Below are 25864 nucleotides of genomic sequence, written 5' to 3'. Positions count from 1 at the left end.
TTATGGAGCAGTTTCTACAGAAAAGAAGCCAAGCCTTTTATTTTGTTGCTTGTGGTGCTTTTTACAATGCAAGTCTTAACTAAGCGAGGCATTTTGTGGCTTATTCAGGTTATCAGCACAAGAATTTCTAGAGGCCAAGCTGTAGGCTCTTTCCTTTCTTCAGCTGGAAACTGCTTTGTGTTGTGTAGCAGGACACCTACTCTTACTATGAAATGGACACAGAGTCCTTTAGTTTTTTTTTTTTTTTTTTTTGTAAGTACACAAAGTGATTCGGTTCAAGATTAAAGCATAATGTCTAGGAATCGGTTCCTTTCGTTTGCCTACACTGTTGTCATGTTTTGCTGTAGAAAAGGTCGTGTCAGCAGTGTCTTGACAGTGCCTTCCATCTGAGTTATACAACTAGGTATCGTGATAACATAATGGAACTTACAAACCTTTTATTCTTAATAAATCTCTGTGTGTGTGTTGAGTGTGTATGCTGTTTGCCACAGCATGCATACTGATGTCAGAGGACAATATTGGATAGGTCCTCATCTTCCACTTTGAGACAGGGCCTCTTTGTTGTTCTTCACTGTGTACACGAGCCTCACTGGTCTGTGATCTTCCGAGGAGTCTCTTGTCTCCACCTCCCATCTCACTATAGGATTGCTGAGATTACAGACACCTGCTATTTATCTGGCACAGAGGAAAATAGAAGTGGAGAAGTGAACAGAAATTGCAGCAGGAGACGAGTTACCAGTGATCCTGGGTTTGAAGTCTCGAGGAATCTTGCAGTAGAGAATTGTTCAGTTTTCATGAGGCTTTCTGTTGTTGAAATTGGGCTGTTGTTTAATCCGAGGTGATCTGATAGTATGCAGAGGGTTATTTATCTTTTTTTTTTTTTTATATATATCTGTTGAGACTTGCTTTGTGATGGAGTATGTGATCAATTTTACAGAATGTTTGGTGAGGTGCTAAGAAGAAGTTATTTTCTTTTGTCTTTGAGTGAAATATTCTGTTGATATCTGTTAGGTCCAATTGGTTCCTAACATCTGTTAGCTCCAATATTTCTTTGTTTAGTTTTTTTCTAGATGACCTGTCCTTTGGTGAGAGTGAGAGTGAGGCATTGAAGTCTGCTATCAATGTGTGAGGGTCGATGTGTGATTTAAGCTTTAATGTTTCCTTTATGAACGTGGGAGCCCTTGCATAGATATTAGGAACTGAAACATCATCTTGGTGGATTTTTTTAAAAATGAGTATGAAGTGTCTCTCTCTCTCTCTCTTTCTTTTTTGTGGATTGGGTCTAATGTTACTTATGTTAATTTAATCCCCCAAATTACATGGGAATCTGTACGTCTACATGTAAGATGCTGAGGGTCCATGCCCCTAGTTGGTTTGGTAAACAAAGTTACTGGTGGCAAATAGCTGGGCAGGGAGACAGAGGCAGGATATTTAGGATTCCCAGGCAAGAAACACACACACACACACACACACACACACACACACAGACACACACACACACACACACAGAGAGAGAGAGAGAGAGAGAGAGAGAGAGAGAGAGAGAGAGAGAGAGAGAGAGAGACTGACTATCGTCTATCGTGCTGGGGAAGGAGAAGGTCCAGACCTGAAAAGTCTAAGACAGAGAAACTGCAGCATGTAAGAGCAGGGGATTGTGGGCCAGGATTTTAGAAAGTAATAATTCAGGAATATTGGAGAGGAGAGTGTGTTAGCCATGTGGAGGATTGAAGTGGCCAAGCCATTGAGCTGATTAAGACATATTAAATATAAGGCTGTGTGTGTGTGTGTGTGTGTGTGTGTGTGTGTGTGTCTTTCTTTAGGGAACTCAACATTGGGGCAGGTAGTGAGGGAATCCATGCTGCTGGGGAAATTTGAATAACTTTAATTTTGGTTTGAAGTCTATTTTGTTAGAAATGGCTATACCAGCTTATTTCTTAGGTCCATTTGCTTGGAAAATCTTTTTTCCAACTCTTTACTCTGAGGTAATGTCTATCTTTGATGTTGAATTATGTTTCTTGTATACAGCAGAAAGATGGATCTTATTTTTGCATCCATTCTTGTAGCCTGTGTCTTTTTTTATTAAGGAATTAAATCCATGGAGCTGAGAGATATTAATGTCCAATAATAGTTACTTCCTGGTATTTTGTTGTTGTTGATGGTGGTGGCAGTGTGTATGTGTGTGTGTGTGTGTATCTTTTGGTTTTGCTTGTGTGAGATTATCTATTTTCTGTGCTTTTATGTGTGTAGTTAACCTCTATGGGTTGGAGTTTTCCTTCTAATACCTTCTGTAAGGCCAGATTTATAGATATTGTTTAAACTTGACTTTGTCATGAAGTATATTGTTTTCTCCATCTATGGTTATTGAACATTTTGCTGGGTATAATAGTCTGTGCTGGCATCTGTCCAGGACCTTAAGGCCTATGAGAAGTTGAGAAGTCAGGTGTAATTTGAATGGGTCTGCCTTGTATATGTTACTTGGCCTCTCAGCTTTTACCATTCTTTCTTTGTTCAGTATGTTTAGTGTTTTGATCATTATGTAGTGGGGGACTTTCTTTTTTGGTCCAGTTTATTCAGTGTTCTGTAAGCTTCTTGTGGTGTTTTTAGGCATCACCTTGTTTTTAGATTAGAAATTTTTTTTCTATAATTTTATTGAAAATATTTTCTTGGCCTTTGAGATGGATTCTTTTCCTTTTTCTATTTCTATTATACTTAGGTTTGGTCTTTTCATAGCGGCCCAGATTTCCTGGATGTTTTATGTCAGGTATTTTTAGATTTAACATTTTCTTTAACCAATGTCATCACGTTATAGCTTCAACACCTGAGGTTCTCTTTTCCGTCTTTTTTTTTTTTTTTTAAATGCATACAGATTATTTATTTATTTTATGTATGTGGGTACACGGTAGCTGTCTTCAAACACACCTGAAGAGGGCATCAGATCCAATTAAGCATGGTTGTAAGTCACCATGTGGTTGCTGGGAATTGAACTCAGGACCTCTGGATGAACAGCCAATGCTCTTAACATCTGAGCGATTTCTCCAGCCCTTTTCCGTCTTTTTTATTCTGTTGGTGATGCTGTGTCTGTAGTTCCTGTTCACTAACCTAGATTTCTTCCATTTCCAGAATTCTTTTAATTTTGTTTTTTCTTTATCGCTTCTATTTCCATTTTCAGGTCTTGAAAGTTTTATTCATTTCCTTCCTTTCTTTGTTTCTTTCTTGGTTTTCTTTAAGGGATTTATTCAATTTCTCCAATTTTTTTAAATTTGTCTTTTCCTCCATTTCTTTAAGAGATTGATAATAAATTTTTCTTTTTTTTCAAGATTTATAAATTTATTTTATGTATTCACCATTGCTCTCTTCAGACACACTAGAAGAGGGCGTCAGGTACCATTGCAGATGGTTGTGAGCCACCATGTGGTTGTTGGGAATTGAGCTCAGGACCTCTGGAAGAACAGTCAGTGCTCTTAACCACTGAGCCATCTTTCCAGCCCTGAATTAGTATAATATAAATGTGGACAGTAAATTAATCTGGTGGCTGTATTGCTTTACCTTATGCTAGTCCTCAATAACAGCATAGAGATACGAAGACTCATTTAAAACTGCACCACAATAGTCGAGCAATTAGATGATCTATCCTTACCTTCTGTGCTAGTCTGGTTACTTCCCAGCCTCATCCCATGGTACTTGTATATTATTATCCATCTGGCCCCTCTTTCATGGCTCCAGTTCCTCCATCCTTCAGGCACATCTCCTCTCCTCTCCTCCCTCTCCATAGTGGACAACCTACTATTCTTTATTCTTCCCAGCCATTGGCTAATCAGTATTTATTGACAAGGCAGGGAATAAATGATAAGAACTTTTCACCTAAACTTGAAACAGGAGATTCTTGGTAAGCAATGCCGTATCTAGATTGAAACAAGATTTGAGGGCAGAGAAATCAGCATTTGAATCACCCAAGGGTAAACTTTACACAGCATACAAAACATTATTCCTACAAAGGATTTATTCACTTCTTTAAGGACCTCTATTATTTTCATAAAGTTAGTTTTAAGGTCATTTCCTTGTGCTTCAATTGTGCTAGAATATTCAGGATTTGCTGTAGTAGAATTCTGGATTTTGGTATTACTATATTGGCCTGGTGGTTGTTGATTCTGTTCTTATACTGCCATCTAGCCATATGGGTTTGAAGTGATTAAAGGTCTAGGTGTTGATTTTTGAGTTTGTCTTCGTTGGATGGGTATTTTGTTCCTTGCTTTTTGTTTCCTGTTTGGTTTTCTGGTCAGAGTAGTCTGTGGTTGAGTACTGGGTCTGCACCAGAGTTAGGGACTATACTTCTGATGGCTACTTTCTCTCCAGTATTGATCAGTTGTAACTTTCTTGGGATTTCAGTGGTACTTCTGAAGATTTTGTGGTAATGGCTAGACCTGGAATCAAGATCTTCTTTGGCCTCCCCCACCCCAGTATTCTAATATTGAAGCCCTAACCTCACAAATGATGACATTTGGGGTGGGACATTGAGAAGAAAGGTCATTTTGTCATTTGTTGTAAAGGGCCCTTGTGAGACTAATGCTCTTTCGGGGAAAGGAAAAGAGAATCGTTATGGAATGGTTGAGCCCATAAACTGTATCCCTCTATAAATTGGAAAGAGGAAAACTTCCAGAACCTAACCATGCCCATCCTCTGATCTCAACACAATCATCCATAGCACTATGGAGACAAGCACCCATTGGAGTCTGTGGCATTTTGTTAGTGCATCTCACAAAGGTAGAGTTCTTCTTGGGCCCAGATCAGTGATGTTCTTGTTCTTTGATCACTAGTGATGTAGTGGGAGCCATATGCCTTTCTGTCATGGAGGAGGGCAAGATGTCGTGATGCAGAGGTCTGTGCTACTGAAGAGTGGGATGTTGGGAATTCTTGCCTATGGAGCAGGTAGAGGGGGCCGGGGTAGAAGGAGGATGGAATCCTGAAGGTTTCTGTAATAGAAGAAGACCTGAAAGAAGAGTTTGCAGGATGGAACCCACCCTGTAGGACGACAGAGAGGAACAGATTTTAACACCTTCATGTAGGTGTGTTTGTGCCCATGTTAGGTTTTAACTACATCAAACAGCGTGAACATAATAATAGAGAAAATGGATTGTCTATAGCTCTTAGACAGGTGAGGGAGAGAGGAGAGGGAGAGAGGGAAGGAGAGGGGGAGGGGGAGGGGGAGGGGGAGGGGGAGGGGGAGAGGGAGAGGGAGGGAGAGAGAGAGAGAGAGAGAGAGAGAGAGAGAGAGAGAGAGAGAGAGAGAGAGCGAGCGCCAGGCAAGCAGACTGATAAGGATATTATAGGCAGGGAAAAGTGTTAGGAATGTCTCTTTTAGTCCTGTTGTGTTCTTGGAAACTTCTGGGCTGAGTGCTAGTTAGAAGCTCTACTTATCTGAATGAATGGCTCTGAATGATGCTGAAGGGAGTGGAGTGATGAGAGACAGCTCCCAAGCTGGAAACAATAAGGGAGTCTTTGGTGGAGTCCGGTAAACGATTTCCTTTTGAAAGAAGAGGCCACAGGATCCGGGGACAGAGAACTGCTGTGAATTTCCAATGCTTCTATTTCTCCTGATGAGTGTGGGGTGAGACTGAACAGGCTCTGAAGTCTGGCAGTCTCCCAACCCTTAATTCTATTAACATTCTGTTTCTGACCCTATGTTCTTCATGCAGTTAACATATTTGTTGACTATCTAAAATTTACAGGCTCAATTTAATTAAAAAGGAAAAGTGAGGCGGTACATACAGAATACCTAACAAAAAGATAATGTGAGGTGGTGCATACGGGGTACCTAAGGGAAGAGAACAGGGAGGTTGGTTGGTGGTGGTGCACACCTTTGATCTCGGGAGGCAGCGGCTGGCAGATCTCTTTGAGTTCCAAGTTCCAAGCCAAAGCTACACAGAGAAGCCCTGTCTTAGAAAACCAAACCTCCTGCACCCCAAACTGCTGGGAGATTTATTTCTCTGATAAACTCATTTGAGCATGGCCTTTTTTTTTTTTTTTTTTTTTTTTTGAAGAAAAACACCCAGAATATCTTTGTTTATTTATGTATTTATTATTTATTTTGTGCCCATTGGTGTTTTGTCTGCATGTATGGCTGTGTGAGGTTGTAGTTCTTCTGGTGTGTAAATCCAGAGCTTGAAAATAAAAGCTTACATACAGGTGGCCAGTTGGTGAATCAGGGAAAGTAGAACACTAGCCTGCATCTCCTAGGCTTAGAACAGTGATGGCTGCTGTTCAGTATTTGTTATAGTCAGAGGCTACAAGCCTGGTGATCAGAATTTTGGCAGCATCGTGAAGGAAAAAATTAGGTTGTACCATCATTTGGAATTTCCTGTCATTACAATAGACATTGAAACCACATGTTCCCCACTATTTCCAAGTGATATAGAAGAGAATAAAGCACTGCAGGCTTGAAAAGTTTTTAGAAAACTATTAGAAAAAATTTACTAGTGCATCCTGGTCCCTGTGCAAGCCTATAGTTCTTGTGCTGACACCTGTATGTTGATATATCATGTGCATCCTGTTAATTCTTTTCTTTTTTTTAAATTTATTTTATTTATTTACATTTCAGATGCCATCTCTTTTCCCCATTTCCTCTCCCTAGAAACCCTCTACTCCATCCCCTCTCCTCCTTTTTGCTTTTATACCATTTTAATTACATGCAAGTATTAAGGTAAGTTCTAGGTTAAAAAACTAGCAAGACACTAGATGCAAATAGTCAAGGAACAAGCAAGACAATAAACACAAGTAGTCAAAGAACAAGCAAGGCAATAAACAGAATTCCGTGAACACTCCCATGATAGCTGTTTCTAAGGGCTTATCAGGATGACCAAATTATCTGAGCCAACTCCCCTGTCTTAGCCCAAAGTCATTTTCATGCCTGAATTCTACTTCCTTGTTCTAGTCTAAGATTTAGATTCCTATCTGAAATTACTTCTTTGTTCTAGTCTAATGTCAGACTCCTGCCTGAAACCTACTTCCTTGTCCTTGGCCAATGTCATATTCCTGCCAAGCAGCCCATTTCCTTGTCCTTGGTTCATGTCAGATTCTTGCCAAGCAGCCCCAAAGGCTCTCCGCCTCTCTCCCTTTTTTATTTCATTAACGAGACTAAGCCTGTATTAGGTCATTCTGATAAGAATGCCTTCCTTACTCATTATGTAATATGCATTATCAAAAGCAATGCACTTCTGTCTTAGGTTGGTAAGGCTCTGTGCAGAATCTTACCTTAGCTTGCCAGCCTGTTAAATTAATAACTCTGTCTGGGGGGTGGGGGTGTCCATTTTCAGATTCAATCCATGTACTTTGGCTGCCAACATGTTCATGTTGTTAAAGACAAGCTTTAACACAGTGGGCAGGAATAAAAGTATTCCCAGGACAAAAAGGGCTAGCATAATCAAGCTATATATGCCATTCTTGAAGCTTGACCAAAATAGAAATACTGACCTCAGGCCATGGGTAATTTTAACAGCAGTATCTGCTGCATCAAACGCTCAGCCGAGCAGCATTCTTGAAATTCATAAGCTCACTATGTAAATTTAAAACATCCAGAGGGATTTTAGAATTATGCCAAATACTCTGCAAGTGTCTTTAAACTTTTTCCTAATTATAATGACTACCACTGTAAATTTTAGAACTAACATGAATCCAATGGTATTTGGCATGACACTCGAGATGGCTCCTTACTCTTAAATTCTGAACCTCCTTCCAATAATTTAAATAGGATAAAGAACAGCAATCTGTCCTTCCAAATGCCTATTTAAATCCTCTTGTATATTCAACACATTAGTAACATTTTTTGTTAAATGACTTGAAAAAAGTAGCTTTCTTAACTTCTTGTGTCACAGCAATTGCAGAAGCAGTGGTGCTAGCAATTAATGTAATTAAAGCTGTTATGCCAGCAACAATCAAGCCCACTACCCTCTTGCTTCTGCTTAAAGTCTGACTCATTTCTTTTAATACTTGCAAGCTCTTTTTAGAGTAGAGCTTGACCTTATTTATAGATACTTTATGTAGTTTTACAATATCATATGGCTTTTAATTTTCTAGTTTCTTATTAGCTTACAAAGCATTAGATTCTATTCTGACATTTTCCAAATGACACTTGATTCGGCTGTTTTTTTTTCTCCCATTTCTTCTCCACCCCAACATTCTCCCATGGTCCCTCACTCCCCACCAGGCTTCCCTCTGCTTTCGTGTTCCCCAGAGCCTCCTGTTCTCTGGTAGTTTCACAGTCTAGATCCACTCTCACAACCCCTTATTTGCATACACAAAAAAAAAAAAAAAAGTCAGCACCTGCATATGAGAGAGAATATATGAGTTTTGTTTTTCTGAGACTGGGTTGCCTTGGTTGATATGGTATATTCCAGCTGCATTCGTTTTCAACTAAATTTTTAAAGATTTTATTTTTTAAAACTTAAGTGTATATGTGTGTCTGTGCATATGTACATGTGAGTCCAGGAGGTATTGGACTCCCCTGGAGCTAGAACTACAGGATGCCCATTGTGGGTTCTAAGAATGGAACTTGGACACTCTTTTGAGTTGTCTTTCTGCTCCAATTTCATTTTTCTCAAAACCTAAGTAAACTTCACTTGTATGTATTTGTTATATTTACCAATTCTCTAGCTAATGGGCCTGATGGACATCTAACTAGCTCTAGTTCCTTGCTATTATGAATAATGTAGCAAAAAATGCAGTATGATATGAAGTTCCCCTTCGTTTGTACTGCAGAGTGGTGTAGCTGAGTCATTTGATAATTGTTTTTTTTTTTTTAATGTTGAGGAATATCCATACCAATTTCTGTAGCACTTGTATTAGTTTACATTCCCACTGGTAGTGGAAGGGGCTCCCTTCCCTCTACATACTTACCAGCATTTGTTATCATTTGTTTTCTGATTATAGCCTAGTGTGAGTTAGAATCCCAAAGTAGTTTTAATACCCAATGGCTAAGGATGTTGAGCATTTAAAAACACAAAAAAATCAAAAACCACCAGGCAGTGGTGGCTCACGCCTTTAATCCCAGCACTTGGGAGGCAGAGGCAGGCGGATCTCTGAGTTCGAGGCCAGCCTGGTCTACAGAGTGAGTTCCAGGACAGCCAGGACTACACAGAGAAACCCTGTCTCAAAAAACAAAACAAAACAAAACAAAACAAAACAAAACAAAAAATCAAAAACCAACACCCTCCAAAAAACCCAACAATAACCCCCCCAAATTGGCTATTTGCATTTCTTCTTTTGTTTATTTTTTAATTCCTTTACTTTTGTTCCTTTCATTAGCTTTGTGCTTTTGGAGTTCAGGTTTGCAGTTCTTTTTATCTATTCTAGACATCATCTCCCTGTCCGAAGTATAGATACCAAAGATTTTCTCCCATCTCATATGGAAGCTTTCCGTTACTCTGCTAATACTTTCCTTCGTTGTGCACAAACCTTTAAATTCCATGTAATCCCATTTGTTGATTCTTGGGACTGGCTTCTATGCTTTCTTGCCTTCACCACTAGCCTCAAACGTGTTACCTTTATTTTCAGTGTTTTCCATTTTAAATGATGATCTTTAATTCATTTTGAATCCATCCTTTTATGCATGGGAGAGATGTAGATCAGACTTCATTCTGCAGGTGTGTATCAAGCCTTGCCAGCACCACTTACTCGATTGGAAGCCTGTAGATAGGTTGGACGAAGTTCACTTGGGTCAAGCTCTTTCTCATGCTTAGTTTTGCTTTCTTTTGGGTGTTACTTTCATATATGGCATCCCCCTTCATGGGTAGATAGTGAGACGAGCTCTTTGAAACAATGGGGTGGTGCTTCCTTCTGCATGTCTAGACGACATGTCTAGGTTCCAGCAGCCTCCTCCTGTCCTCATGCTCATCACTGGATGTAAATATCCCTTCATCAGTCAGGTCCACTGAGAGCGAACAGCAAGCAAGGAGCTAAGTAGCTGTGAGCAGGTTCCCGGTGTTTGCACTAACACATAGCTTATTGATGGATTCAAGAATGAGCCTCTGTTTGGTCCTGAGTATAAAAAGATGGCAGATCTGAAGCTACTGGTTTGGGAGAGAGCTGCCACTGTGAAAAGAAAGCAAATCGATTATTTGTTCCTTTACTTTTAAGACAGGGTCTTGCTGTTTTGCCCATGGTGACCTTAAACTGGCCACGCTCCTATGCAAGCCATCCGAGTGCTGGGATTATAGGCACACAAAACTGTGCAAGTGGGTTGCAAATTAACCTCTTTTTTTTTTTTTCCCCTACATTTGCAAAAAAGGGCTAGGTGGCTTAGCACTTAGTAATCCCTATCCTTGGTTGGCAGGCCTGTGAGCTGATCTTGGCTAGTTTTTGTGGCTACACATGGGACAGTAGAGACACCAAGAGAGGAAGATAGCAAAGGGAAAGGAAGCATAGAGTATACATCATAGCATAGAATGCATGATCTGGTCCCCCCTAGTGTCTCAGCAACTAAAATGCAAAAGTGTGGCAGAAGCAGTTCCTGGAATGTATTCTGTAGTGAGGGGAATTTTTCAGAATCAGTCTTGGCTTTCTCCATGTTGTTCTTTTTAAAATAAATATATATATATATATATATATTGGTTTTTCGAGACAGGGTTTCTCTGTGTAGCCCTGGCTGTCCTGGAACTCACTATGTAGACCAGGCTGGCCTCGAACTCAGACATCCGCCTGCCTCTGCCTCCCAAGTGCTGGGATTAAAGGCATGTGCCACCACCGCCTGGGTTAACTATATTTTTTATTATTTCAAACAATTTTAAAATTTAAATATATTTTGATCATATTTTTCTCCTCCATCAAATCCTTCCAGATCCTCCTCCCTTCTCTACTCACCCAATTTTAAGTTCTTTTTTTTTAAACAAAACAAAACAAAACCCAATACAACAATAAACCCACCAAAAGTAAGAAAAGAAAACCACACTCAAAGTGGACAAATAGCACCACCACCAAAGACTCCCACAAACTCTACCAAATTGTAACCAAATAAAAGTACACACACACACACACACACACACACACACACGTAAGCATACACACACACACACACATGTAAGCATACACACACACACACACACACACACACGGAACTCTAGAGTCTGTCATATGTTGTCAACTATTCCTGAACATGAGGTCTCTCCTGGTGTGGTTGATGTACCCAGTGTCAAACCATTGGAAAAAACTGATTTTTCTCCTCTCCCAGCAGGTATTAAGTGACAGTTCAGTTGTTAACCTTTACCTTAATGGCTAGGTTTTCATCCATCTGTCTGTCCAAACATCTGTCCATCCATCTATTCATCTGCCTGTCCATCTATCCATCCATTCATTTATTCATTCCTTTTTAAAAATAAAATATAACAAAATAAAATAGTAAGATAGAACAAAAACTATCACATTAAGGTTGGACAAGACCGAACAACAGAAGAAAAAGTGCCCAAGAGAAGGTACAAGAATCAGAGACCCACACAGAAGACTGGGTGCAGACCTGTGTGAGCCCTGGGCTTCAGCCTCTGTGAGTTCATATGAGCTTTGCTATGTTGACTTAGAGGCCGTTGTTTTCTTGGTGTCCTCTATCTCCTTTGGCTCTCAGACTCTTTCTGCCTCCTTTCCCATGGGGGTTTCCTGAGCTCTCAGGGGAGGGATTTGATGGAGACATCTTGTTTAGAGCTGTGTTTTCCACGGTCTGTCTCTATGTGTTCTGTCTGGCTATGGGTCTCTGTATTTGTTCCCATATGCTGCAGGAGGAAGCTTCTCTGATGATGGCTGAGCAAGGCACTGATCTATGAGTATAGCAAAATACTATCAGGAGCAATTTTATTACTACCACTCCCCCTTTTAGACCAGTTTTCCTTTAGGTCACTAAGCTGTCTAGTCTCTGGTTCTTGGTCACCCAAATACGGTTGAGTATGGGCTCCATCTTGTGGTGTGGGTCTTATGTCAAATCAGCCACTTTTGATTACTCCCATAAGCTTTGGTCACCATTGTCCTAGCATATCTTGCAGGTAGGACACAATTGTAGATCAAAGGCTCTGTGTTAGTAGGGTTTCCATTGCTGTAAAGAGGCACCATGACCAAGGAAACTCTTATTAAAGGAAAACATTTAATTGGGGCTGGCTTACAGGTTCAGAGGTTCAGTTTATTATCATCATGGCACGAAGCATGGTAGTGTCCAGGCAGACATGGTGCTGGAGAAGGAGCCAAGCGTTCTACATTTTGATCCAAAGGCAGTCAGAAGACAGAATTTCACAGACAGGGCAGAGCTTTAAGCCTACCCCCACAATGATACACTTCTACCTACAAGGCCACCTCCTAATAGTGCCACATCCCATGAGCCAAGCATATTCAAACCACAGGTTCTGTAGCCAGGTTGGTGTTTCCTTTTTTGGGGGGAGGGTAGCCTGTAGAGTACCTTAGTACACCAAAGACACTAGAATGTAGGGGTGAAGGTTCCATGTAGATACCAGCTCCATTTCTCCACGTTCAATGACTCTTGTGGGTATTGTCTTAAACAATGAGATCTTCATGTTAGTTTTTGGAGAGTAACCTATTGTCTTGGTAAGAGCCTGGGTTTGGGGATTTTCATGGGATCCCTTTGGCTAACAATTCAATTGAATGTAACCCACTTCCATTAATGGAAACTTTGCTTAGTGCTGAGAGATGTCCAGTTGGGACTCTGTCTCCTCCATTATTAGGAGACTTCATTAGGATAACCTTTATATATTTTAGGAGGTTTCCACTGCATTAGGTTTTCCATACCTACCCTTCGATGCCTCTCAACGTTAGCTGTCTTTCCCTGCGTTCTCTTCCTCGACTCCGTCTTCCCCCCTCCCCACCTGATCCTTTTGTTTCCTCCCTGTCACAGAATATTTGATCACACTGTGAACCCTGGGACTGTGTTGTTTGCAGGAAAAAAAAAATTGTTTCTAGTTGCGGTGTGGCTCAGCCCACCAAGGGCTTTAATCCAAGGGCTTTCTGTTTACTGTACACAGAATCAAATCAAGTCAACCACAGGTCAAGAGATGGAGCGAGCAACCAGTTGACAGGGAGTGAACATCGGAAAAAAACCATAGAGAGTAAGAGGAAGTCAGGAGGACAGATAGACACAAAGGAAGTATGAAGGAGGGACATTTAATATGAGGGGTTTTGAGACAGTATGGAGAAGGATAACTGCCCCCCTTTTGGGGTGGCAGTGGCATTGACTGTGGAGGAAGGTCACCTGGCTTATTTCTCTGCCTCACTGAGCTAGCAGGTTTCCACCTCAGCATCTGGCTCCTGAGTCTTCATTGGTAAAATCAAACAATTGAGATTTTGTTAAAAACAACACCTCCCCCAACCACCAGCCCACCTATAAAATCTATTCTATTTCCCCCTCTGAAGGAGATCCATGTATCCTCCCCCCTCCCATTCTGTATACAGAACCTCTACAAGGTCTATGGACTGTAGCTAGGTTATCATTATTTAATAACTAATATCTACATATAAATGAATACAAACCCTATATATCTTTCTGGGTCTGGGTTACCTCACTCAGGATGATTTTTTTTCTAGTTCCATCTATGTGCCTACAAATTTTATGATGTCATTTTTAATGGCTGATTAATATTCCATTATGAGATTCATATTCTTTACAGCTGATGCATCATTGACTGGAGTGCCTGCTAAGTCAGCCTCACATTGGTCCAACTTATTCTGTGCATCAGTTTGCATAAAGACCTCATTCATGTCGGTCTCCAACCCCAACCCCAGTCCCCCATCACTAATTCTCCAAGAATATCGTGAGTCTTGTCTACATGGAATATTGAATCTAGTTCACGGGCATTTTAAAAAACATTTGTCTAGTATCTAATATTTGAATTAGATCTAAAAATGCCAAGTTCACTTTCTGAGGCGCCCACATAGAAAACAAAATATAGTGTAGCATAATGTCTATAAACTGGGTTTTCAGAGCCTCCAGCTAATAGTCCTCTTGGGGAATTTCAAATATTTGATCTCATAGACACCAAGTGGAAAGGCCCCTTTAATGATTGGCTGCTGTGTATCTTCACTATTGGGCTGGCAGAGCTTGGAAAGCTACAGCTTCTCCTAGGTGGTGAAGATGAGGATGGCCCTGATCATGGATACACTGGGCAGGGCGGTCGTGGGCTGGGATGGGGCGTGGAGGTGGGCACTCGAGCCTTACCTCTGGGAGCTTGCTCCACTGCTTCCCCATTTGCTCCTTGATTTTTAGGTTGAAACGATAGTGAGTCTGTCTCCCTTGGCTGCAGAGAGACACTGCAGCGTTGAAACTGAGCCAAGGACACTGATGTCCTGTATCTCTCTGTACAGGATAAAATTCGGTAGCATTTTTCTTTTTTTCTTTTGTAATTATATTTATGTACAGAAAACTTAGTGTACATTTAACCCAGTTTAGTGGCGAGTTCTTTAGCCTTTGCCTTCTCCAGCTTGGCAATGTGAGCCACAGACTGAGGACCCAGGACGTTGCCTCCCCAGTGGCGGCAGATCTCATCATGTCTGTCATTATAATTGGTCCTAATCGCTTCCACCAGCTTAGCCAGAGCACCCTTGTCTTCTGAGTTAATCTGTGTGAAGGCAACAGTGGTGCATGGCTTCCTGTGGACCAGGCGCACCAGCCTGGCCTTTCCCTTGATGATGCAGTAGGGCACCCCCATCTTTTGACACAGGGCAGGCAGGAAAACCACCAGCTCAATGGGGTCTACATCATGGGCAATCACCACCAGCTGAGCCTTGTTGTTCTCCACCAAGGTGGTGACTGTATTGACTCCTGCTCAGAGGACAGGTGGTCTCTTAGTTGGAACATCCCCTTTGCCAGCAGCTTTCTTCTCAGCACGGGCCAGTAGCCTTTGCTTCTCTTGCTTTGTCTCTGGCCTGTACTTGTGGGCAAGCTTAAGCAGCTGAGTAGCTGTTTGCCTGTCGAGGGCCTAGGTGAACTGGTTAATGGCAAGAGGTACTTTGAGCCGCTTATAGAGGATGGCTTTTTGCCGCTGCAGCCTGATATAGTGGGGCCATTTGACAAAGTGTGTTAGTTCTCTTTTGGGCTGGATGTCCTGCCCAAATGCTGAAGTTCTTGGGCCTTTTCTCAAACAAAGGATTGACCACCTTTTAGGCCTCCTGTTTCTTGATGACGGCAGGGGCTGGGGCCACCTTCTTCCCCTTGGCCTTCCTTTCTTTGGGCCTCTGGCTCAACTGGAGGAGAGAGCAGCACTTTTTCTTATTAAAAAGAAAACTATTAGTGAGAAATAGTTGTGCAAATAACATCTCATATTGATTTAAGTCTAGTGTTTCAGGACTATGATCCTTTGGGCTATTAGAGAAACATATGAATCATTTTAACCTCTGGTTATATGTCCTTTTTACCATGTGTCATTTGGAAGCATTAAGGAGATTTTTTTTTTCTTGTGTGTTGACCCTCTTCTGTGTTGTCCAGACACTGACCAGAATCTGCCCAGTGAAGTCTCCATGGCTTCATCAAGGAAGAGAACAGGTGATTTGGCATAGATACAGGATATTTTGAGAGCTGTCCCCAAGTACCTTGGGACCTTGTTAGTCACACCAGTCTGGTCCTTTTTGCTGTTGTATAATATTTGGAGAAGCTTGGGTAAAATCCAAACACTTTTAAATGAACCTGATGAGAGATACATTTGTGTTCTTTAAGTCAGTTCCCGTGACTGATAACTAAGGGCAGATCAATAACTGCACTGCTTTAAGAGAGGCCTGGTATCAGTGTATTGAGTTTTGATCTTAGAAATGTTTGTATCGTACAGATATTCCCTCCAAGTATTGTGTTTTACATGCCTATGTGACTTACTCACACCTCCATAATTTACATACAATTCCCAGTTTTCTTTCCCATTTTGAAAACACCCAGCCATCTTAGTCTTTATACACAGATACTTCTTTATTTAAAAATATTTTTATTCTCACCTTTGTCTTACTTGCTCTCCCCCTTATTGCCCGTTTACTTTCTTTCCTAATACCGTGATATATAGTAACATTAGCAAGTAATGTTCTTCCATGGTTGCATAGGCAAAGATAATGGCATGAATGCATAAAGACGGATGGAGCACGTGAAAATCAACTTAGTGAATTTTCTTTAACTAATATTAAGGATGCCCAGGGAAAGCAGGAAATGACCTCACAGGAGCAAGCTTCAGGCGCAGGTGCTTTGGATGGCCATAGCGCATCTCATGGTTTCATCCTTGAAAGCCCTCTTGTGAAATTCCTCGCAGCGTGCAAAATAGGCTTGAGAGGGGATACTGTTCTTCTGATACTGGGATAAGGTTTTGCTCTCAAACCATTGGTAGTGCCTTGTGCTTTTCCAGTGTTACCTCGTGGTATGGTCCACATGATCAACCTTTGAGCCTGGTGTTTGCAGTGTTAGGAAACAGGAGCTCTGCATGCTCTCGGTATGATCTGTAGCTTCCTGGATATGATGATATTATTAGCGCCATTTTTGAAAAAGTCCATTTCTTTAGTTTGCGTATCCATGTGGTGTGCTGGCCGCTGTGCACACCTTGCAGGAATTGGGTTTCTCCTGCCACCACGTAGGTTCCGAAGATTGAACTCAGTTCATGAGGCTTGGTGGCAAGCACCTCTACCCTGAGAGCCTAGATAATATCTTTTGGCATTTTAGTGGCCACAGGCTGATGTCATGGTGTTGTGGGTTGCCTTCAACCCCAGTATCATGGATTGTTCATAATATGTAGCTCTCATGACCTTCTACATCCACACGAGTCTCATTGTCATCACCAAGTTCCGATCTTTAACCTGAGCCTTGCTTGCCTCTGTGCAAAAGCAGAGCTTTGGGCATCTGGAGGGAGCAGCCGGGAGCACAGACCACTTTTGTAATCTCATTTTACTGCAGCTCCAGGCAGCTGTGGTGGGAGCCTGAGATGTTGATGTGACACACTTTAGCCATTGCCGAAGGTCCCCAGAGCCTTCCATAGCCTTAGGAGCCACCGCATGTGTGACCGCCAGTCAGACTGGCCCTCAGAGGCCTTGCCTGAGACTTAGTAGCTTAATTAAAATTTTTATTTTATTGTTTTGGGCTTTTGTGGTGCTAAACGTTGAGTGAGGCCCTTGTGCATTTCGAGGCAAGCACTGTGCCCCGAACAGTGAGCTGCGTTCACCTGTTGCATACAGTTTCCAGTCTGAGGAGTCTGGCTTTCCTGTTGGATCTGATGTTGCTTCTCTTCAGGTTCTGATTTTTTTCTTTAATTTAAAAAAAATGTAATTTGTCTTGCAGCTTGTTCTTGAATTGTAGACATAATGAGTTTGGTGGTAACAGGAACAATGGTCTCTGGGCTTGCAGGACAATTGGTCGAACTTGTGTCGGGGGCAGGGGGGGAGGAGCATGGCTATTCTGTGTTTAGCTGAGTCCTTTGGTGAGCATGTAGCATGTGGGCTTCCTTAGTACTTGTTGGTTCTTATCCCTGGAACAGGCTGGAGTTGGAGGTTTCACCTTTACCACGTAGGTTTAGGGTTTGGAAAAGTAGTTTCTTATCTGATTAATACTAACCAACGTTATTATTATTTTTTAAATGGTTCCTTTCTCCAGTCCATGGCTAGAAGCTCAAGGAGGTTTTCCTCTGACAATTTACTGTAGAAAACCACATACAGCTCCTACAGGTAGTATTTCTTAAACTACAGAGACCTCTCTATGAAGTGTCCATTAATCTGATTCTGATACAATCGCCGTGAAACTTGCAGGCTGTGGTTGACGAAGCAGTGTCATCCCGGTTGATTTTATACAAATTTAAACTGAAGCAGGGATCTGTTTTCCTAATATTCAGAGAAGCATTGTAGCAGTGCTTTCTGTTGTCTTTCTTTTTAGTACTTAGACCATGAGACGGTATCAGAGACGTTCGTCGACAGCAGCGGGCAGTACGTTTCCTCGCAGGCTACAGGCGTTAGTCGGAATGCGTACTGTGGCTACGAGCACCAGACCCTGTCTAGTCAGGAACGCTTAGAGGAAGATGTCTTGCTTGCTGCCTCCAAGTGGAAGGTACCTGATGTGGACCTGGTCCCGTTTGTGAAGAGCACCGACCCTTCTTCCAGCTACTTTGTCATTTTGAATTCTGCGTCCTTCTTCAGGGTTGGGAGCCAGCTGGAGGTGCTGGTTCATGTGCAAGATTTTCGAGGGAAGCCCAAGAAGTATGGAGGGGACTACCTGCAGGCCAGAATACACTCACCTAAGCTGCAGGCAGGGGCCGTGGGCCGAGTGGTAGACTACCAGAATGGATTTTACAAGGTGTTTTTTACTTTGCTCTGGCCAGGCAGAGTTAGAGTGTCCGTATCTCTGGTTCACCCCAGTGAAGGGATCAGGGTTCTTCAGCGCCTGCAGGAAGAGAAACCAGACAGGGTCTATTTCAAGAGTCTCTTCCGATCGGGAAGGATTTCTGAAACAATGAAGTGCAATGTGTGTCTTCCTGGAAGTCTTCCGCTGTGCAACTTTACGGATCTTTACACTGGAGAGCCCTGGTTCTGCTTCAAACCAAAGAAACTCCCCTGCAGCAGCAGAATCAATCACTTCAAGGGCGGATACACGAAGGGCCTTCTCACTGCTGCAGAAAGTGCTTTCTTTCAGAGGTAAGCCTTCCTGCTTCTAGGGGGTAGTGATCCTTCGCACTGTCTTTGCCACATTTAGGAACCTCGTGTAAGTATTCATTTCTTGTATGTCTGAACCTGGCCCTGTTCAGAAGCAGCGGTTGAGTTAAAAAAAAAACCAAACAAACAGGTTTGCGCTTTTGTTTAGTGTTTTAGTGCTTGTTCACCTTAATTAAAGACCTTTTTATCCTTTGATTTTTGTTCTTATTCAGCTATGTTTTAAGTTAGAGATACTACCTATTGTTTTCAGCAGGTGCAGCCAGCCCCCTTACAGACTAATGTCTGACCACATTCCCTGGGTTTTGATTTCATTCTGATACTAAGAACTGTGTGATCTTTTGTGAATTTGAAACCTTTCTCAGCCTATTTCTTCCCTTATAAACTTGAGATGAAAATAATAGCACATACTTCATATATGAGTTGAGGAGAGTAAATAAAACGATGCATTAAAGGTTTCTGAAATCATATACCCTAACACAAATGTCTCTTAATAAGTGATAGCTATCAGTATTGCTAGCATGTAAAAAGTGTTTCTCATTTTTTAAATTTTTTTTTTTTTTTTTTTTTTGGTTTTTTTCAAGACAGGGTTTCTCTGTGTAGCTCTGGCTGTCCTGAAACTCACTCTGTAGACCAGGCTGGCCTCGAACTCAGAAATCCGCCTGATTTTTTAAATTTTTTTTAAAAAAATTATTGTACCTCTTTCCACAAGTTAGCTTGTGGCCCCATTATGCCACAATGTGTCATTATGTCAGTGAACTTATGTCATGCATTTATTCATCAGGCCAGCAGAGGGAGCCCATTTAATGCATTTACTGGACAGTTCTCTAGAAGACCAGTATTTTGTATCACTGAATAAAAACTGAAAATGAAACTAAGGGGAAAAAAAAACCCTCACACATAAATCTAAACGTTTATTTGTATTTACTTATTTATTTTTAAGACAGAGTCTCATCACATAAACCTAGACTGGCAAAAAAACCCTCATCTTGCCAACATAACCTAGTAAATGATGAAAATTACAGGCGTGTAGCCATGCCAAGCTCCAAGGGTTTTAGTTTTATTTCTTTTAATTTTTAAGTTAAAATTCTTTTAAAAAATTATGTATGTGTACTGTATTTACATATTTTAAATCTTGCATCTAGACCCCAAACTTTCTATTTTTTTAATGAGTAAGAGCAGATTGTTTCATTTCTATGAACTTACCTGTGAAGATTATCCAGTTGCCTCTTTCTGGAGTTGTGTCATCAGTCTGTCTGTATGTAGCCCAGGTTGTCCTAAAAGTCACTATGTAGCCCAAGCTCTCCTGGAATTCACTATGTACCCCAGGCTGGCTTCAAATTTGTGGGGGATCCTCTTCATTTTTCTTTTCTTTTTTTTTTTCTGTTTTCCCCTTCCTTTCTCCTTCTTGCTCTGGCCCCTGTTCAATCCAGCCCAAAGGTATTTATTTATTTATTTATTTAGTCACTATAGCTGTCTACATATGATAGCATCAGATCTCATTACGGATGGTGGGGAGCCTCCATGTGGTTTCTGGTATTTGAACTCATGACCTCTGGAAGAGCAGTCAGTGCTCTTAACCACTGAACCATCTCACCAGCCTCCTCCTTATTTTTCTAAGTGATAAAATTACAGACAGTGACCTCACCTGGCTAGCTCTGACATTTGGATCTTCAAATCATAGGTGATAGATTTCAAATCAATTAAGGTGATAGAATCTTTTTCTTTGCCCTTAGAAGAGTGAAAATGGCGGTCTCGGGAAGGACTCTCCCTTAAAGAATCTATTATAAGGGCAGGAGTTTCAAAGTGACATTCTTACTGAGAAGTTCTATTTTTATTTTAATACAATCTATGCTTTTTCTCCCCTAGGCATGGTGGCTCATATTTGTAACCCAAACTCAGGAGGCCAGGGCAAGAGGTTGGGAGTTTAAGGGTAGCCTGGGCTCAAACAGGATAGCACACAACAGAGAAAGGGCAGGGTGGATAGGTTCATCTGTAAAATGATTGCTGGCACACACGAGGTTCCAGGTTAGGTCTCTAGAATGCACCGATATCTGAGTGTGGTGGTGAGCATGTGTTATCCCAGCTTGGGAGTGGCAAAGACAAGCTCTGGGGCTCTCAAGCCAGCCAATCTAGTCTACTTGGTGAGCTCCAAGATGGTGAGAAATCTTATCAGAAGCTGTTCTCTGGCCTTCCTGCTGTACATGTATACATGCATACCTGCACTCAGACATGCACACATAAACCTGACCAAGCAAACCAACCAATCACAAAGTAAGCAATCAATACCCTCTCCAACTGCTTTAAGTCTTCGGGAATACTTTGATGTTACCACCACCTACCCACCTTCTTTTAGATTCTCAGTTGCTAGTGTCTTCCATATTTGTTTTTCTTAAGAGAATGGACTTTGTCCAGCATGTAATCTTAATACGGTTATCACAGTTGGGACATTTGTCATTGATACAGCACTATTGACCAGTGACCCTAGTGCATGTTTACATTCCCCCAGAAATGTCCTTTGTTAATTTCATCTATGGTCACATTCTATATTGTCTTAGTTAGGGTTTTATTCCTGTGAAGAAACCCCATGTCCACAGCAACTCTTATAAGAAAAATCTTTAATTGGGGATAGATAGCTTACAGTTTCAGAGCTTTAGTCCATTATCAGCATGGCAAGAAGCATGGCATTGTGTAGGCTGACATATTGGAGAAGGAGCTGAGAGTTCTACATCATGAGCCACAGGCCCAGGAGACTGGGTGGCATGAGTCTATGAGACTTCACTTACTAACAACTTACAACAAGGCCACACCCACTCCAAAAAAGCCACACCTTCTAATTGTAGCACTTTCTGTGGGCCAAGCATTCAAACTCAAGTCTGTGAGGAAGGGTGGGGAGCATTCCTATTCAAACGACCACAATACTTTGTTAACTTTTGAATCTAGGAAGGTTCTTCATCTCTTTAGCTTTAAAATTTTTTTTTAAAGATTTATTTATTTTATGTGTATGAGTACACTGTAGCTGTCTTCAGACACACCAGAAGAGGGCATCAGATCCCATTACAGATGGTTGTGAACCACCATGTGGTTGCTGGGAATTGACCTCAGGACCTCGGGAAGAGCAGTGGGTGCTCTTAACCGTTGAGCTACCTCTCCAGCCCTCTTTAGCTTTTTGTAATATGGACAATTTCAATACTGATTTCAAGTAAAATGTCTTTTACGTTAGATTTGCTTTGTCATCATATGACTAAATTGAGGTTAAGTATTTTTGAAGGAAAATTATGGAGAAAACTATCCTTCAGGCATCTTTATATGAAAGGTATCTATTTTTGTGTAATAAACTCTGTGCTCATAAGAGTGGTTTATATGTGCCGTCTTGAAGGTCATCCAATGTCGCTGTGTAAGGTATGAAATTCTGTTACCCTCCAGTGTGGCCAGCCCTGAATAGATCCTCCCGGCTTGGCTTTCTGTCTCCTTCTGTAGAATGTCAGTTCCAGTGAAGGAGGAGATTCTGGGAGTTTTGCTACATAAGCCAGAGCCAAAAGGGTGCCCAGAATATAAAAGAAGCCTACTAATCATCTGTAGAACGAACACATGTTTGTGCAACGAAGCATTGAAAATATCCTAATGGTTCATTCCTGTATCAGGAGGCTGACCAGTCTCCATTTTTTTTTTTTAAATTTTATTTTATTTTTTAAATTTTTTACTTTTTTGCAGTCTCCATTTTTAAAATGTTTGATAAGTCTAAGAGTCCTGAAAGTGAACTGGAACAGTGTTACTGGAGTCTGCTGGTTCTCATTCCCCCTCAGTCTTCCATGTAGTTCCTTAAAAGAATTTACTAAGCTAGACTCTGGTCCATGGTCTAAAGGTATAAAGGTGATACAGAAAAGCCCCACCCACACCCTTGAGGAATATATGTTACAGTAAGGGGGACAGACACCAACGAGTCTATAATTGAAGAAAGTACTGTTTGAGTACTGTTTCCGGACAGGCATCTCCACGGGACTTCTCTCAGTTCTGGGCATGTCTAAGAAGTATAACATGTGACTTAGTTCAGTGTGAACTTGTGGCCTCAAAACCATGTGGTAACAAAGTAGACATTCTCTGATACCAAAAGGAGTTATTCAACCTGAAGTTAGTCATTTTGGGTATGTGTGTATATGTGTGTGTGTGTGTGTGTGTGTGTGTATATATATATATATATATATATATATATGTGTGTGTGTGTGTGTGTGTGTGTGTGTGTGTGTGTGTGTCTACAGCAGTTAAAGCACACTTAGTAAATCCATCTCCAGTTTATATAACCTTCTCTCAAGAACCCTAGTTTATTAACTATTAGTCATGTTGGTTAATTTTTCTGCTTCACCATAATGCTCTGGTGAAAGCATATGTAGTTTTTCACTTACAGGTAAAGAAACACAACTGCAGACAGACATCCCTGAATCTCAATCTAAGCTTGTGCTTTTTTTTTCTTTCTTTCTTAAATTCCTTCTAAAGTGGTGTGAATATCAAGATGCCAATCAACTCCAGCGGACCTGATTGGGTGACTGTGATTTCCCGGAGAACAAAAGGTAAAAACATCTGCGCTTGATGATGTTTTTCTTTTCTTTAAAAAAGTACTTGTTTTACAAGTGTTTTCCCTTGCATGTCTGTATGTGTGCTACATGCATGCAGTTCCCTCAGGAGGCAGGTAAGCGTGTCAGATCTCCTGGAGCTGGAGTGTCAGCCCTGTGGCTGCTGAGAATCCTGCCTAGGTCCTCTGCAGGAGCAGCAAGGGCTCTTAACTGCTGGGCCATCTCTCCAGCCCAATGGACGTGTTCTATTTTTGTTAAGAGGATTGTTGTACAATTTTTTTTTTTTTACCCATTCATATACCATGGCTACTTCGGAGTATAATCTGAAACTATTAAAAGCTTAATTTAAAAAATATCAGCTAGATCTTGTGTACTTAATTTTGGGCTTTGCCATGTCTGCTGATGTGAAAGCTGTCTTCTTTTTCTTCCACCGTATACCCTATATTTGTCTCTTCAAAAGCCTGTGGAAGAGCGGTTCTCAACCGGTGGGTCGACACCCCTTCAGGGTCAAAGGGCTTTCACAGGGATGGACAACCATTGAAAACCACAGATATTTACATTATGATTCATCAAGTAGGGGTGTAGGGGTTGAGCTCACCAGAACATGAGGAACTGTATTAAAAAGTCATTGCATTAGGAAGGTTGAGAAACAATGTTCTATCTAGAGCTATGTTATCCAATGTGGAAGCTCCTAGTCTTTGGTTGCTATTAAAACAGAAATGACTTGAAATTAAAAAAAAAACAAAAAAACAAAAAAACAAAAAAACCATAAAAACACCAACCGCAGTTTTTAGAATCACCATGCAACTTCATCATACTCTGCAGTATATAAAAAAGTTGGAGAGTGTTGTTCTATAGATAATCACAACAGTATGTAAATTGTCTTAGAAAGTAGTAAACACGTCAGTAGAGGGTGGACTTCCGACTCAGTAGGACGGTGCCCATTTTTAGCATGCCCGCAGCCCCGGGCTCAGTCTGTGCGAGCACTGACACACAAGCACAAACAAATCACAAGCTGATGCAATGCTGATCTACTGGCTTAGGTAAGCTGGGGGCATCAGCTTACATCTACTCGTCATTCTTGGGAGGATGAGGGAGGGGACCTGCTTTGAGTTCAAGGCTAGCCTGCAAACATACTGACTTCCAGGCTAGCCTTAGCTACAGAGTGAGACTCTTGTCTCAAAGCACCAAAAACATAAAACTCAGAGGAGTGTGGTGCCTTTGCTGTAGTAAATTTAGGGAGCGAGGAGAAGTGTAGGTGGGAGAGAGAGCTTTGTGGTCACTTAGAGCAGCTGTCTCCCACACCGCAAATATTGCCACCCCCTTCGCCACAGGCACTAGGCATGTAATACACACGCACCAAACAGGAAGGCTATTACATAGATGTAGGCTGTGCAGAAAGAATCAAAGAGCCAGGACTTCCTCAAGGGGGCAGTGTGGTCCTTCCTTTCCTGCCAAACAAACCCACTGTAGTCTGACTATAGACTTTCTTCATCAGAAATCTTAAAGCTTTGTTTACTTGTTTTGGTTTTAAAATGTGATAGTTATATGTTTTAAAACACCGGTATCTATCTAGTTCAGAATTCATGAAAAAAATTATATGATATAAATAAAAGTTGTAGACTAGATATACAATCTCTGGCTTCCACTGTTAGATGTGAGAAGTCTTAGTCTCCTGATGACGATCTATATTTGCTTTCTACTTGAACCAGATGACTTGCCAATCGTAGGGATGTGTGTAGTACATGCAGTGTTTCTCAGTAACACTGCACTCCAAACAAACCTACTAACAAACCCACCCTTCTTTCCTTCTGTTCTGCCAAGCCTGCCAGGCATGTTCCCAGGTGTCCTGTAGAGTAGTTAATATGAGGAGCTTTTTGTTCTTAAAAAAAAAAAAATTGCTTTTTGTGGGGTGGGGAGGTTTGAGATAGGCCTTCTCTGTGTAGCCCTGGCTGTCCTAGAACTTGCTCTGTAGACCAAGCTGTCCTGAACTCAGAGATCCACCTATCTTTGCCTCCTGAGTGGTGGGAGTAAAGGCACTGACCACCAACACCCAGGGCCATTCTTCAAAATAAACTTTTTGTTTGTTTAATAGATTTATTTATTTGTTTTAGGTATATGAGTACTCTGTTTGTATGTACACCTGCAAGCCAGAAGAGGGCATCGGATCCCATTCCAGATGGCTGTGAGCCACCAGGAGGTTACTGGGAATTGAACTTAAGGACTTCTGGAAGAGCAGCCTGTGCTCTTAACCACTGAGCCATCTCACCAGATCTCCCCTCTGTCCCCCATTCTTCAAAATTTTAATAATGGGAAATTCCTTACCCACTGTGGACAGAACCTGCACAAAGATTTCAGGACCCAGTTAGACGTAGCTCAGCTTCGGTACTGAGAGACTCATGGCTGCATTGCTTTATATCCAACCACGTGTCTCATTTACATTATTCTGAAGCTAATTAGGCAGAGGTTTTATAGTTTACCTCTCATCAGCAGGTCCCAGGTCAGCCAGAAAGTGGTATGTGTTTGTGAGTAGAGAGAAGACGGATTAAATTAGCAGGGGAAGTTTTCGTTTTTTGTTTGTTTTGTTTTTTGTTTTTGATGGGAGAAAGTAACTCAAAGTTATTAGGTACAGAATACTCTGGCTTTGAGTAAGAAAG

At 41.3% G+C, this 25864-nt stretch overlaps 1 protein-coding gene and 1 pseudogene across 4 annotated transcripts in view; one reads left to right on the top strand and one right to left on the bottom strand.

Moving 5' to 3' along the window:
* The window catches only part of Nxpe3 (neurexophilin and PC-esterase domain family member 3), a 44076-nt gene that overhangs the window by 7464 nt on the left and 10748 nt on the right, over positions 1-25864 (top strand). For all 4 annotated transcript variants that reach the window (XM_034515658.2, XM_076943019.1, XM_076943018.1 and 1 more), the window contains 2 exons: positions 17867-18621; positions 23131-23204. In XM_034515658.2, coding sequence (XP_034371549.1) covers positions 17867-18621; positions 23131-23204 — 829 coding nt within the window. The remainder of the gene's footprint in view (positions 1-17866; positions 18622-23130; positions 23205-25864) is intronic.
* Positions 13413-14130, bottom strand: LOC117717950 (AP-3 complex subunit sigma-1 pseudogene; annotated as a pseudogene).

This window comes from Arvicanthis niloticus, chromosome 12, assembly GCF_011762505.2.
Source record: "Arvicanthis niloticus isolate mArvNil1 chromosome 12, mArvNil1.pat.X, whole genome shotgun sequence".
Lineage (NCBI taxonomy): Eukaryota > Metazoa > Chordata > Mammalia > Rodentia > Muridae > Arvicanthis > Arvicanthis niloticus.
This window is presented reverse-complemented; position numbering and strand designations above follow the sequence as displayed.